Source organism: Callorhinus ursinus, unplaced genomic scaffold, assembly GCF_003265705.2.
Source record: "Callorhinus ursinus isolate GAN/ISIS: 27379988/994484 unplaced genomic scaffold, GSC_fseal_2.0 scaffold3, whole genome shotgun sequence".
Classification (NCBI taxonomy): Eukaryota; Metazoa; Chordata; class Mammalia; order Carnivora; family Otariidae; genus Callorhinus; species Callorhinus ursinus.
The window spans coordinates 23,214,532-23,230,268 of record NW_027397065.1 but is presented as its reverse complement, the minus strand read 5'-3'; the positions used below and the strand labels follow the sequence as shown (position 1 = coordinate 23,230,268).

The 15,737-nt window shown below is 36.7% G+C and overlaps 1 protein-coding gene across 2 annotated transcripts in view; it reads left to right on the top strand.

Annotated features, from left to right (window-relative positions):
• FBXL17 (F-box and leucine rich repeat protein 17) overlaps window positions 1-15,737 on the top strand; it is a 512,428-nt gene that overhangs the window by 181,422 nt on the left and 315,269 nt on the right. For both annotated transcript variants that reach the window (XM_025866870.2, XM_025866868.2), the window contains one exon: window positions 8,496-8,626. In XM_025866870.2, the coding sequence (XP_025722655.1) occupies window positions 8,496-8,626 (131 nt within the window). The remainder of the gene's footprint in view (window positions 1-8,495; window positions 8,627-15,737) is intronic.

Sequence of the window (15,737 nt, the reverse complement as noted above, 5' to 3'; positions counted from 1 at the left end):
CTTCCCTCCACTGTTTTCCATCTGCCTTGCCTTGCTTTATTTTTTCTCTATAGTCCTTAGCACTTTTAACATACTGTATAATTTGTTTACTTATTCTATTTATTGTTCCCTTCATCTGTTTCCAACTGTGAGTATAAGCACCCCATGGATAGGGGTTTTTGTCTGTGTTGTTCACTGCTGTGTTTTTAGCAGCTAGAATAGCCTCTGGTACATAATAGGTGCCCAGTAAGTACTTATTGATCATATGAATAATATCTTCTGCATTCTTTTATGAGTGATGGAAGAGGCTGAGCTTTACAAATTATTTTTACACATTTAGGGTTTAAATATCAGTAGCTGTGCATTAGAGAAGTGGTTCCCAATTCAGGCTAGGATCAGCTGGGTATCCTTTTTGGAAATACTAACAACTGGCCTTACCCCAAGCCAATGAATCAGAATGTTTAAGGATGGGGCCTGGTTATCAGTATTTTTTAAAAAGTTCCCCATGTGATCCTAATGTGCGGCCAAGTTAGAGTCAGGTGCTTAGGAGACGTTTAAGAAAGTGAATGAATGGGTGAAAATTCACAACTATCCAGATTTGGACCAGCTCAAGCATTAAGATTGGATGTCAAGTATTTGGGATGAGAGCTTGGTCCTGAACAGCACAGACTGGGAAGGGTTGGTCGGGGAGGAGGAGGGGACAGGGAGGGGAAGGGGAAGGAGTTGACAAAGAGGGGACTTCCACGGACTTGTAGCAAGAAGGGAAGGTTGTTCCCCTGGTCCCTTGGCAGCCGTTGCCAATTGATTATTCCTATCTAAAGGGCATAGTTATGTTGGGGACTGTCTAGTTAATAATTTGTGTTAGGCAAGTATATTGTATTTTGAAGCCTCACTGATTTTTCCTCTCTCTAAAGTAATTGAGAAGGCTTTGTGGAGAAGATGAGGGAGGAGCCAGGCAGTTGAATAAATGGCAGGGAGAGAAGAAGACACACTTCCAAGTTATCTGAGTAAAAAGAGTGAATTGAGAGCAGTTTTAAAGTAATGAGCACAGCTCTTTGAGTACACTGAGAACAACCTCTCACAATTTGGAGAAAGAGATTTCAGCTAGCTGAAAGATTTCAGGAAATGGTGGGGGTAGACAGTGAAGGGCTTTGATAGGTAAGTTCTGGGATTCTTTTTTTGCAGTTGAAATATTTTTGTTTCCTGAAAGTTTCAGAGAAGGTGAGAGATATGGTCGAAGTTATTTAAGGAAGATTAATCTGGCTGGTAATGTGCCAAAAAGGAGTTAGAAGGGACAGCTCTGAGAAGCAGTGCAGTAAAGTGTGCTAGAAAGTAAAACAGGTTGTGAATAAAATGGCAAAAGATGTCAGATCTAGTAGGAGAATGGCAGAGTGAAACAGACCTTGGATTTGGAAATAATGCAAAGAGACAGCAGCCCAGTGTGATTAAGAAGGCAGTGGTTGGAAGGAATACATAGAGGAAGGTGTCAGAAAATTAACATGGTAGCTACTGTGGATATGACAGCATCCAAGACCCTGGGAGTCCTTTTGTCATGGTTAGAATTAGAAATTTTTATTGTCTGTACTGAGATCTCAGGCTTTTTGAAAGATTTCAATTCTACCCTGAGGTTTCTGGTTCTATGAGGTGCTGCCCGATATCCTAAATGTGGCTTATCTAGCTCTTATTACGGTTTCTATACTCGAGCGCAAGCCTTAGTAAAGCTGAGGTTCAGACCAAGGTGATGAGTAGAAGGGGTGCCCTTCATTCTCTGCCTTGTCCAACCAAGTTCTCTAAATGTAGATATCAGATCATGTCAAGGTGGAGAAGCCGTCCTGTGCCCATGGACAGAAATCCCCCAAATTGTGAGAGGTTGTTCTCAGTGTACCCAAAGAGCTGTGCTCATTACTTTAAAACTGCTCTCAATTCCGTCTCCCTTTCTTTTCTGTTCCCAGCAGTCTTAGTTTCTTCCCTTTTTTCCCCATACGAGACCTGTGCTACAACTCCCTTCCTTTATTACTTGTGTCCCCCTCCTTGTCCTTAAAAGGAGACTCTCCCCCAGGGAAACTGCCTTTCTCGGACCCTTCTGTCTCCCATGTGCCTCTGCTCTCTCCCATGATCTCCATCTTGGCAGGTGACAGGTATTTGGCAGATGAGTGTGTGGTGCTGCTCTACATCCCTAGTAACCCTGTCATCAGCAAGGCAGCCTGTTTTAACCCTTGACTTTGCTCCCTGCAGATGACACCTGATTGCTTCGAAACCCAGTCCCAATAAAACCAACATCTGCAGGACTGGCAAGAAGTAATTTAGGACTGGTTGGCATATGAACATATTTAACTATGCAGAAGTTTTTATTCTTCTTAAAAATTATCACCTCCAAACTAGCTTCACCTAAGTAAGTTGTCCTTGTTAGCCTGAAATGGTGGAACATCCTTGCTGCCTTTGCCAAGGTCCTGTGAGGCCTCTTATGTTGGTTCATCCACCATAGTCAATCTGCACAATTGAGGATTTTGTTTAATTTTTTACTTTTCCAGGGTCTTAAGAGAACTTGGAAGCCATTTGAGGTCTTTTTATAATCCTTCAAGACTCTGTTTCCTAGGTAACATTTTAGTGTCTCATTTTATACTTAAGTACATACATGGCTGTACCAATCATTGACTAATTTTAGTCTTTAACCTGAATTAGTTATAAATAATATTTTGTCTCAATAAAAGAAGAATTAACCTGAAAGTTGATTACCTGCAGTCTACATTCTGACTTGGGTTTCTTTTAAAATACCTTACTAAAGGTTTAAAAATTAGAGTGAAGCATTTAGGAAATCTTGATTGTAAGTCTTTGTTTATTCAGATCCTATGTGATTTGTATAACCCAAAACTACCAGTGAATTGATAAGGAAAGTAAGCTTAATTAAAATGTCAGTTTCCTAAATGTAATTGTTTGTTTCACACTATGAAGGATTAGTTTAGGGAGCTTTATAGGAAACCCTGGAGGGCGCTATTATGACATGCCTGTAGCAACGGAAGGAGTGTGATGGATTTGACAGAGCTGTTTGTAGAGTTTTCAATAAAAATGCTGCGTCCCATAGAGGAGCTCAGTACATGTCTTGTAATAATGCTGGTTTCCAGGAATTTGCCTCCTGGAACTGCCTTTGGATACTGTCAGATTTCATGTTGAACTGGCCAAAGTAGTCATAGGGAAGGCCACATGAGCATAGTCAGTGACTGTCACCTGATCATAAAGTGAGCTTTAATTGAATCCGAGAGTAAAACACTCTTCAAGATGTCAGATTGCTACCTGTGAGAGCCAAAGTAAATCTGTTTCCTCATGTATGAGTTTGCGCTCCATTGGAAGAGTGAGAAATGTTCCATCTATGGATAGTAAACGGGGCAGTATCAGCCAAAAGTGGGCCAGTGTCATTTTCTGACCCACCTTGCATTGAAGAATGGGGCTGGATGCAGAATTTCTAAAAGTTAAAGAGTCAGTCAACTAGAATTAGAGTTTTTATTATATATAGATAGTTTTGGGAATTGTTACTTTTTGCTTTTCCATGAGTTGTAGCGGATATCTTTGGATTTCCCCACAGCTGTAAGATAATTTAGATTTACTAACATCTCTCTCCCCATCATCTGAACTCTGATAAGTTATTCAAAGCCATTTGGTCCTCAGTTATCTTTCCTAATGTGAGGGGACCGAAATGGCATAAACAATTTTAAATTTTTCTCCCTACAGAAATTTATTACAGCCTCCTTCTATGTCCTGGTTGATGAAGTGATTTTTTTTTTATCGTGGTCAAATGTACATAACCTAGAGTTTACACTTTAAACATTTTTAAGTGTACTGTTCAGTGATATTAAGTACATTCACAGTGTTGTGATAAAGATAATTTACAGTGAAGGAAGCTAAGAGCTATGTAAGAATTCACATAGAAACTTTGTGTCAGAAGCTGTGCTAGCCCCCAAAATATACATGTGTAGGAAATATTTATGTGGCTGGGTAAAATTTTTATGATTTTGTGTCCTCCTAGTGACTATAATAAAGAATAATTGGAAAATAAAGTGATACTATGTATGTATTATACATGGCTATATTTGATAGTTCACATATGCATATGGTTACACATAGCAAAATTCATCCTTAACATTCATAGGCTTAATAGTCATGTTTTAGAGTATTTTCCAGCATCTCTAAGGTCCATTTTACATATTTCTGATTTTGTATAGTACGGATATGAGTAGGGCTGTACGGATATGAGTAGGTCTATGAGGACATAAGCCCAGCAAGCCATCCAGCACCTGCCACTCGAAGAGGCTATTTGGTTCTTTATGTGTTTCCAGATGAGTATATCTCTGACAGTAATAAAGACTTTTGGATGTTGACACCTAAAAGAGCTAGAAAAAGAACAAAGTCCAAAGCTAGTAGAAAGAGGGAACTAATAAAGATTAGAGCAGGGATAAATGAAATAGAAAACAAAAAAAAAAAAAAAAAAACAGAAGAAAATATCAATGAAACCAACATCTGGCTCATTGAAAAGATAAAATCGACAAACCTTTAGTCAGACTCATCAAGAAAAAAAGAGAGGACTCAAAATCAGAAACGAAGGAAGAAAAATCACAACTGACACTACAGAAAAACAAAAGATTCTAAGAGAATATTATGAAAAATTATATGCCAACAGATTAAACACCCTAGAAGACATGGATACATTTCTAGAAACATACAATCCAAAACTGAATCAGGAAGAACTAGAAAAGTTGAACAGACTGATTACTAGTAATGAGATTGAATCAGTAATCAAAAAACTTGAATTCAGCCCTTAGTGTATAGATGCTTGCTGTCTCGGTTAGAAAGACTTTACGTGCTATTGTGGCCAGTTTCATATTTCATCTCTTAGCTATGTCTTTTTCTCTCCTCAGTTCTGCAGCATATACCGGGGAGCAGTGAGTAGTGACTCTGTAGGAGCGCTCTCTGTGTTGCTTCTTCCTATGTGAGCTGAGCTGGAAAAGAGGGTTTGAGTGCTGCCCAGCAGACTCACTTCTCCAGAGCTGCTCTGTCCAGCGCTGTAGCCACTAGCCACACACAGAAAAAGTAAATGTAAACTAAACAAAATGAAATAAGATAAAAATTCAGGTCCTCCCTCACACTGATCTCATCTGAAGTGCTCAGTAGCTGCATGTGACTAGTGGTTACCATATTGGACAGCAGAGGTATGGAACATTAGCATCATCAGAAAGTTCTCTGGGACAGTGCTGTTTTAGAGCATTTCTTTCCCTCTGGCCCAGTGGCAGGGGAGATTCCAGTGTCTTGTCTTATCTTGGGGTTGAAGCGCAACTAACTCTCGGGTGGAACTTGGCTGTCTCACTTCTCTGAGGCCTTTGGGTTGGATTACAACTGCAGGTCAGCTTCCTGCAGGACTAACCTGCTCCCTCTACAGAAGGATTTGAGGGTGGTGTAGAAAAGACTGGCCAGCCCTGGGTAAACTCCCTCACAGTGCTAGAAATGCCCTGTACTTGTTTTCTATTGCTGACATAAATTACTAGCTTAGAACAGCACAAATTTATTATCCCACAGTTCCATAAGTCAGAAGTGCAACACAGGTCTCACCAGGCTAAAATCAAGGTGTTAGCTTGGTTGTGTTCCCTTCTGGAAGCTCGAGGGGATAGTCTGTTTTCTTGCTTCAGGTTTTTGATGGAATTCAGTTCTTTAAGGTTGTACATCTGAAGTCCCTATTTTTTTTTAAGATTATTTATTTGGCAGAGAGAGAGAGAGAGAACACAAGCAGGGGGAGCAGCAGGCAGAGGGAGAGGGAGAAGGAGGCTCTTTGCTGATCATGGAGCCCGACGTGGGACTCGATCCCAGAATCCTTAACGAAGGCAGATGCTTAACGACTGAGCCATCCAGGCACCCTGAAGTCCCTATTTTTTTTTACTAGCTTTCAGCTCAGGGCTGTTACAGTTTCTAGAGGATGCCCACATTCCTTAGCTCCTTGCTCTCTGTCTCCATACTCAAAGCCAATCAAGGCAGGTTGAATCCCTTTCACAATTCACATGTCTCTTGCATCTTCTTCCATTACATCCCTCTGACTTAGCTGGGAAAGGTTGTCTGCCCATAAAGCCCAATAATTAGATTAGGACTACCCTGTTAATCCAGGATAATCTCTCAATCTCAGAATCCATAACTTTATCTTATTTTTTTCTAATATTTTATTTATTTATTTGTCAGAGAGAGAGAGAAAGAGAGGCAGGCAGAGGGAGATGCAGACTCCCTGCTGAGCAAGGAGCCCAATTCAGGACCCAATCCTAGGACCCTGGGATCGTTACCTGAGCCAAAGGCAGGCGCTTAACTGACTGAGCCACCCAGGCGTCCTGGGAATCCATAACTTTTTACATCTGCGAAGTCTGGTTTGCATATAAGTAACCTATTAGGGCATAGTCATATTTGGAAGGGGTGTTACTTGGTTTGCCACTTGCCTCCAGATTAATTCTTTGCATGTTATTAAGCAAAAATAGCTTATTTGAAGAAGATAATTTCCATCTTTGTGTAAATAGTATTAGTAATTTTCTTTGGAGACTAAACATCAGGGGAAGACAGGAAGCTTCAGGAAAGAAGAGAAAATAGAGAAATGGAGAAGGTGATATCTGGAGAAAATCTTTTCTTTTTTTTTCAAATTTTTATTTAAACTCTGGTTAGTTAACATATAGTGTAATATTGGTTTCAGGAGTAGAATTTAGTGATTCATCACTTATATATAACACCCAGTGCTCATAACAAGTGCCCTCCTGAATTCCCATCACCCATTTAGCCTGTCCCCTTCCCACCTCCCCTCTAGAAACCCTCAGTTTGTTCTCTGTAGTTATGAGTCTCTTATGGTTTGCCTCCCTCTCCTTTTTTCCCCCTTCCCTTATGTTCATCTGTTTTGTTTCTTAAATTCCATGTATGAGTGAAGTCATATGGTATTTGTCTTTCTCTGACTGATTTATCTCACTTAGCATAATCTACTCTAGCTCCATCCATGTCATTGCAAGATTTCATTCTTTTTGTTGGATGAGTAATACTCCATTGTGTATATATGACACCTCTTCTTTATTCATTCATCAGTTGATGGACATTTGGGCTCTTTCTATAATTTGGCTATTGTTGATAATGCTGCTGTCAACATTGGGGTGCATGTACCCCTTTGAATCAGTATTTTTGTATCCTTTGGGTAAATACTTAGTAGTGCAATTGCTGGGTCATAGGGCAGTTCTATTTGAGGAATGTTTTCCAGAGTGGCTGCACCAGTTTGCATTCCCACCAACAGTGTAAGAGGGTTCCCCTTTCTCCACATCTTCGCTAACACCTGTTGTTTCTTGTGTTTTTGATTTTAGCCATTCTGACAGGTGTGCAGTGGTATCATGGTTTTGATTTGTATTTCCCTGATGATGGGTAATGTTGAGCATCTTTTCATGTGTCTGTTAGCCATCTGAGTGTCTTAGAAAAATGTCTATTCATGTCTTCTGCCCATTTCTTAACTGGATTATTTGTTTTTTGGATGTCGAGTTTGATAAGTTCCTTGTAGATTTTGGATACTAACCCTTTATCAGCCATGTCATTTGCAAATACCTTCTCCCTTTCCATAGATTGCCTTTTAGTTTTGTTGATTGTTTGCAGAAGCTTTTTATCATGATGAAGTCCCAATAGTTCATTTTTGCTTTTGTTTCGCTCGCTTCCAGCAGCATGTCTAGTAAGAAGTTGCTACAGCTGAGGTCAAAGAGGTCGCTACCTGTGTTCTTCTGTAGGATATTGATGGTTTCCTGTCTCACATTTAGGTCTTTCATTCTTTTTGAGTTTATTTTTGTGTATGGTGTAAGAAAGTGGTCCAGTTCCATTCTTCTGCATGTATCTGTCCAGTTTTCCCACTACCATTTGTTGAAGAGACTTTTTTTTTTTCCCATTGGCTATTCATTCCTGCTTTGTCGAAGATTAGTTGACCATATAGTTGTGGGTGAAAATCTTTACTGCTTAAACAACATTTTATATTGCTTTCCACATGGTGAAACACACCACCCGTAATAGTTCAATTTGGAGTACATTGATAAAATATCATCAGGGTATCTCTGAATTAACCACTTACTTGTATCTCATCTTTTAAAAAGTGAGAAAACCTATACAAAAGTGGCATTATAATCATGAAGATAAATATCCAAAATTGAACAATGTTAGAATAATCTTATCAAACTGTAGGTACTTAATGTAATATATTTAACAGCCCCCCCCACCTATTAGGTCGCTAACTTTTGGATTTTCATGAAACATTAATAAAATCTGTTTGATTTTAATGTTTATTGCCATTCATATATTTACCGTAGATGTCTGCATTCATTTCTAATTTAGTATGTAAAATATTATATGAATGAGTTTAATTAGATATTATCTATTTTGAATATTGCATGGTGATAGTCTACTTTGTAATAAACTATATAATTTTTGAGAATAAATGTAACATTTACCTTTCTCATCTTTCATTTTATTTATCTCATTAGCTACGAAATCTTTCCAGCTTGGACCTACGTCATATCACTGAACTGGATAATGAAACCGTGATGGAAATTGTCAAGAGGTGCAAAAATCTTAGCTCTCTCAATCTCTGTCTGAACTGGATCATAAATGACAGGTAACCATTGTAACATCTTAAAAACACTTTTCCAGAGGGAAACCTGTGTTCCATTGACCAAATACTAATTATCATTATGACAAGGCATGTCAATTTTAGAAAATTTAATGTAGCCATGCCTTTTAAAATAGATATGTTTAAGATTTGAAAACCATCTAGCTGTATACTTTTCATCCATCCATTGCTCATATTTCTGACAAGGTTTTATGCACTTTGATTCAAATGTTTGCCTAAACAGTGATAACAACAGTAGTCTATTGAATTTTTCTTTGTCACCCAACCAGGTATATTGCTTATTTGTCACTTTACTATTTTTGCAACTTTGTGGTTGATTTGCTGTTCACTTGTCAAGAAAAATGATTCTAAGAAACCATTTCAAACATGAGATGCATCAAGATCCTTTCTAAAGGATGATATTTTGTTCTTTGTATCAATATAGTTTGTTTTGGAAATGGAAGTCATATGATAGACAGTTTAACATATAGCGTAAAAATGTGTAAAATGGATAGTTTTCTTCTTATAAACAGTGATGAACCCATTTTTCTTTGAAATATTGCATGTAAGAAAAAAGATGAAAGAACCCTTGAGAGTAGACTTCTTTATGATGAAAACAAGCACAGAGTAGCACTATTTCGGTACTGTCGATTAACTGAGGTGGGTTCTGAAATATAGGCATGAGACAAGATGCTTGCACGGGGACTTTTAGGGGTAAGTGTTTTCTTTTTGAAGATAAGCCCCCCAAAATATTTTGCTTTCAAAATAGAAAATACTATTTCAGCTAAAATTAGAACCTATTTAGATTTAAAGATTTTTCATAAATAGGAGCAATGATTTATTAAGCTTGTGTCAGATAATGCTTTAAATTTAAAATAGTTTCCCCCTCCTCTTTTAGTTTCCTTTTGGACTTAAGATGAAAGCTATATGGACTCCATTTTCTCCAATTATGTTTAAGTTCTAGTGACATTTTCTTAACTTACCCCACGTGACTCTTATGATTATATGATAGCCTTTGACTTGACTCTTTCTTAGTAAAATTTTTCTTGAAAAACTTTCTAATCTAGTCATGTGGTCATCATTTATAAAAGGTGTTTATTGGCTTTGAGTAATAGTCATATAAAGTACATTGACAAAATCTACAGAGAATTGATAAAAGTTAAAAAAATAAAATTTTTCTCTATAGTCAACATTCTTCTACAGTTGATTAGATGACAACTTAAAATAATCTTTTAAGTGTTTTGTAACATCTAATAAGATAAAGTGCATAAGGAAACATTATCCTATGGTGTTTTGCATTACTTTAATATTGAGATGAACTGCTTAGTAATGTATCAAATTAAAAGGAAAAAACTGTTTCTCCAACAAAATGAGTAAGAAAATGATTGCCTTTTATTCCACAATAGTTTTCTGTGTACTTGACATATGTAGAAGAATCAGCAATTAGAGAATACGGGGATAAATAAGAAGAGGTCCATATATGATTAGAAGGGTTTTCTTCTAAGAAGTAAACATTTTGCTTAGGTTTGTATCATTTAAGTAGAGATATTTAGGGATTTCTAATCTTCTAGCTCTTCAAATGCTTATTTAGTCATAAGTATTTATAAATGAGAAAGTGGATAGCCCTCACTTTGTCTTTCCTTCCCTTTGTTAGGCGCCGTGTATTCAAAGCTCTTGCTATTTTGATAATTTTTTCCTACTTAACTCTGATGGTTATTTGGTATTTGATCCTAAATATATATACTGTAGAGATTTATTTGCAAGGAATCAAAGTGTATTTTTATGTTTTTAATGGAAAAGTTTGGATTAATTGAGAAAACATGCATTTTAATGAGGCTGAGCAGTAGAGTTTTAAAAATCAGACTCTTTTAGGTTTTAATTACACTCCTTGCACTTATCCTATGTACTGTTAATAGAAGTTTCAAACATTAAAGCCCACTTTGCAGTATCATCTAAATTACTCATCTCATTGTTCTTGCCATACTCTATCACTAAGCTAAGTAATATTTGTAATTATATTGGTATAAATCTAGGACTTCCCGTCAGACTTAATTATAATTTCAGCACTTAGCTGAGATGGGTTAGTCACCTTTCATATAGAGGGCACTGGAATGCACTAATGCATTTACCCTATCAATTAGCGGGTTTTACATTTGTTCGTTATTCTTATCCTCTAGTAAATCAGGAAGCATTTATTAACCCCCTACTAAATACGTGGTACTGTGTCTCAGACTCTAGGACACTGAGTCCCTCCTGTTCTCAAAGGTGCTTTCTTGAGGTGACATAAGACTTAATGAGTGAGAGAATAGTGAGGATAGAGGGGAGGAAAGTAACCTTTATTGCCCAGGTAATTGATAGGCACTTTACATGTGTTCTCTTTTAATCCTTTCAACATCTTTTGTTTAGTGGAAGGTCATACTATTCCTATTAAATGCAGACCATTTGTATGACTTTTCTTTGGCTTTGCCAGCAGATGTGTTTTTCCATCATTGCTGCCTTAAAAACTGGGGGAGGACAAACGAGAAAAAGCAAATGGTGGTTGATGGGTCACTTTTTGATTTCATAGTTGGGATTCACACATAACTAACATTTCTATGTAAAATTCTTAGTTTTTAAAAGTAATATCATTATTCTTTCTTTCATAGTAAAAGTATAAGAGAAACCTTAGATGTTATTTTATACATTGCACATATGAAAGGGATCAATGTTTAATGCTGCTGGCTTTGAGAAAGAATTCCTTGCACGACGATACACTTTGATAGTCAGATCTTTAGATATAAGACTTATCTTGGACTTTAAAAGTTCTTATCTGTAAACTTTCTTTTGAAGTTCAAAATTTTAAAATATGTAGTAATTGAAGGTCTTTAGTATTACGCTCTTGGTATCTTTTAGCATTTTGTGGTTCTTGAAGTGATGTGTCTAAGACATGCTGTTCTTTATCTTTGTTTTTCTAAAAGCACGTTTTGTGTTTAGAGTTAAACAGCATGATATTTTCTTGTATTCAGAAGGATGGTCTAGTAGTCATTTGACATTTACCATTGCTTTTGAATACAAATAAAATCCAAGGGGTTTATGAACAAAGGACACTGACTATTTCTATCAGTGACTTAAATTAAACATCTGGTTGTTACATCTCCTCTACTGTCTCTGACTCTAAGTTTATTGAAATGTTTATTTGTCTTTGATATAAATCTTTTGTTATTTCACATCCAATTTGGTCTTCATCATTTTTGTATGTTTGGCACAGAGTTAGCCTGCTTTGGATGTAACAAGCTGATAATGTGAAAAACTGAATGGTTCTGAACATCTTTAGTGATAGACGTATAACGGCTCTTTTGTTCTTTTTTGCCAAGAAGAATTAAATGAAATCTAATAGATCTTTACAAAAGCTATTTAAAAATTTTTAATTGGCGATCAAAGAAGGAATTAATTTTTCAGTTTTTAACATTAGTCCTGAGAAAAGTTGGATCACATGATCTATATACCCATTATCAAGTATATGATCCATTCATTAACTGTTGACCATGCTTGCTAATGAATCAGGATAACAATATAAGAGAAATGAAAATTTCTGTAGCATTCATCAGCTAATGTTACAAAACATAACAAATACCAGGCTGGTTGTTAAAATAGGTTATGTTGCCAACTAGTCGAACTTCCCTAGCTAGCGATTTATTCTTTGAATTTGCAGTAAAAAAAAAAAAAAATCGAATATTAAACTTGTTGAACATCAATAACTAAAGACAATTTCTTTAAAGAGTTAATTTTGTTGTGTGAATCCTATATGTATGTCAAGAGAGCTATTACATCAGTGGACATTCTAAAATTTGGAAAATTATAAATCTTAAACTATTATGACCAGTTTCTTTCAAATATAAAATAGCATTTATAATATGTTGCCATTTCACTTTATATGTACTGGTGTTTGGAATAATAACTATGGGTATTTTCTCTTAAAATAAAGCTTTTTGATAAGACCAGTTGAAGTTGCAAACGTGTGGGCTACGGCTGAGTCCTGTCCATGAAGCTGTTTTGGTTGGCCTATAGAATATTTAAAAGTTGAGATAGTTGCGAACACTTTAAAAATTGGAATAGTTTGCATAAAATTCTGAAGTTGGGCTTCCTCTTGGAGAAGTTGCAGATCTAGCAACACTGGACTCCCGTTCTTTCCAGGATGAGGAATAGGCTGTTCTCTCTGGCCATTCTCCAGTCCTTCATCATTCCTACTGGGCATGATACATTCTTTTGTATTATCTGTCTATTCCCAGTTGACAGACTGAATTCTCCTTTACCAAAATCAAGAATGTAGAGTTTTGTTTTGGAGTCTGATAAAATATATTGGAGTTCTCTTTAAATGGAGTCTGATAAAATATATTAACAGATAATAGTTAATTGGTCTACCTACGTTAGTTCTTCATTATTTTAGACATCAGAACTTTGGCCAATGGGTGGAAGTTACAACAAGAGACAGAATTCAGCTTAAAATGAATTAAAAACTTTATTTTCATCCACTGCCATCCAAAATGGACACCTCCACTTAGTGTTCAAACAAGAGTGTTACCCAAAAGTCTTCTGAATTACAAAGAGAGCTGCTGGTTTATAAACTTCCCTCCAACTTCAAGGCTGTGATTTAAAATTATTTATTTATTTATTTATTTATTTAAAGATTTTTATTTATTTATTTGACAGAGAGAGAGACACACAGCGAGAGAGGGAACACAAGCAGGGGGAGTGGGGAAGGGAGAAGCAGGCTTTCCGCAGAGCAGGAAGCCGGGTGCGGGGCTCAATTCCAGGACCCTGGGATCATGACCTGAGCAGAAGGCAGACGCTTAACGAGCCACCCAGATGCCCCTAAAATTATTTATTTTAAAATGAATTTATTTCCAGTGTGCAGTATTTGACTCATGATTTCTTTGTTGATAGCATTAAGAAAAATCTTAACACTATTCTTTCTCTTTTCTTCTTCTGTGTATAACCCTTTCTAGTCTTTTAGGTGTACTTGGGTTGAAGTGGTAGAATGACAGATTACTCCACCACCCCTTTCAGGGAGACTGACAATGCCCTGGCTCATGGAAAACTCAATGAGGCTTTCTATAAAGATTTTTCTAACTCCCTTGATCTTCTCTGGATGTTTATTCTGTTTCTTCTTTCAAATTTCCGTTGATTCAATAAAAAACGGTGACATTTAGAAATAAAGTTCAGAGAGGATTTGAGCAGGTGTTGGTGATATAAACTATTTGCTGAGTGCCCATTGTGTTTTATTTCCAAGAATTGTTTTGTGAACATATGCTATATATTGTATTTATAAGTGTTCGAGGACTGGGCAGATAATCTACCGTCTTCCTGTGAATGTCATGTCACAGTGGACTTAGAATTTTATTTCATTTCAATCCCCTAATATTACTTAATTCTCCTAGAGACTGAGGTTTAAAGATTGCCCAAGGGGGACAAACCTATCCATTAAATCCAGCAGGCATAGTTGAATTTGAGTTTGAGAATATTTTGTTTTCTATTAAAGTTAAGTGGTCTGGAGGAGAGGAATACTTTTCACCTTGGAGTATTGAGTGTGGAGTTTGAACAATTTTCTCTAATAAAAGTCTGAAAACTTGGACATCAAGAGGTGGCAAAAATAACACTGGCTTTGGAAGCAGCTCCGTGGTGGTGTTTATAGCAGCACTGTCCTGCCTGTGTAGAACGGGGAGAAGTCTGTCTGCATGCTTTTGGTACCTAATAATGTGGCTGAACTGGTCAGCTGGAGCTTTTGTAAAACTGAGTTCTAGCTTATTCTTGTAATCTACTGCATAATTTTATACTTTATGTGATATTTATTTATATCTTTGCAAAAAGAGTAAGAAAGATTTTATTGAGTTCTGAGGGAGTTATAGAGACAGGGTGGAGTCTTTCTGTGCTAGTGACACTTGTTTAAGCTTGGCATATTTTTGACACTCTTTTTTTTTATTTACAATTACTTGTAAGACCATCCCTGGAAGAATAGTATGGTATTAGAGTAACTACTATTCAGGTTCTCAAACCATCTGTAAAAATATGTCTTCTGCATCTTTCTACAGAAGGACCCTCTCTTTAAAACTATGATTGGTTCTAGGGGCATCTGGCTGGCTCAGTTGTTCGAGCATGCGACCCTCAAACTTGAGGTTGTAAGTTCAAGCACCCTGTTGGGCGTAGAGCCCACTAAACCAACCAACCAACCAACCAATCCCTAATTGGTTCTTATAATAGTAGAGAGGTCAGAGAGTATAATATTTTCTCTCTTTTGTTTTTTGGACTAAGGATCATAACGATAGCTAATAATAGCTATATCATTTATTATAATCTGTGCCATACATTGTGCTAAGTGTCTACACACATTATTTCATTTAGTCTTTACAACAACCTTGAGGAAAAAATTAACCCCATTTTCAAATGAAAGAATTAAGGTCCAGGGAGGTTAGGTAGCTCACAAGTACTTACTGGTGGAATCAAGACTGGAACCTATTTTAATATGTCTTCAAAGTCTGAGCTCTAACCATGAAGGGCTCATCTTCTCTCAGTACCTTATTCTACCTCAGACCTGGAATGACCTAATATCTTGATTTGCTCATGTCATTTCTGGTCTATTCTTGTTATTTTGAAATTCTGTCAGATTTGGTATTTGTGCTGGGCTGTTCTCTTCTGTGCTCCAAAGTGTCCTGGTCTGGGCGATAAATTACATGGTCATCCTGCCTCAGGCATCAGACTATGCTTGATCATCCTAAACATCATTAGAATGTTACCTTCTCTTTTCCCAGTGGGATACCTGATAGGTGACAAGTTTTGGATATCTTACATAGAGTTGTAGATTTTCAAAATAGCTAATTTTGTAATGAAAAGCAATTTTTCCCCAACCACCCCAATTGTAAATACTCTTCATTTCTTACTAAGTTCCTTGAGGAAAAGTAGAAAGTCTTGCCCAGTTTTGTGTCTTGTACCATGCCTGGTTCATAGTTGGTATCCAAAAGAATTTCACAAATGATCTTTGAATAGGCATTTATTTAAGCATATGATGACACACATTTATTTTTTAATTATTATTTTAAATTTAAATTCAAGTTAGTTAATATATAGTGTATTATTAGTTTCC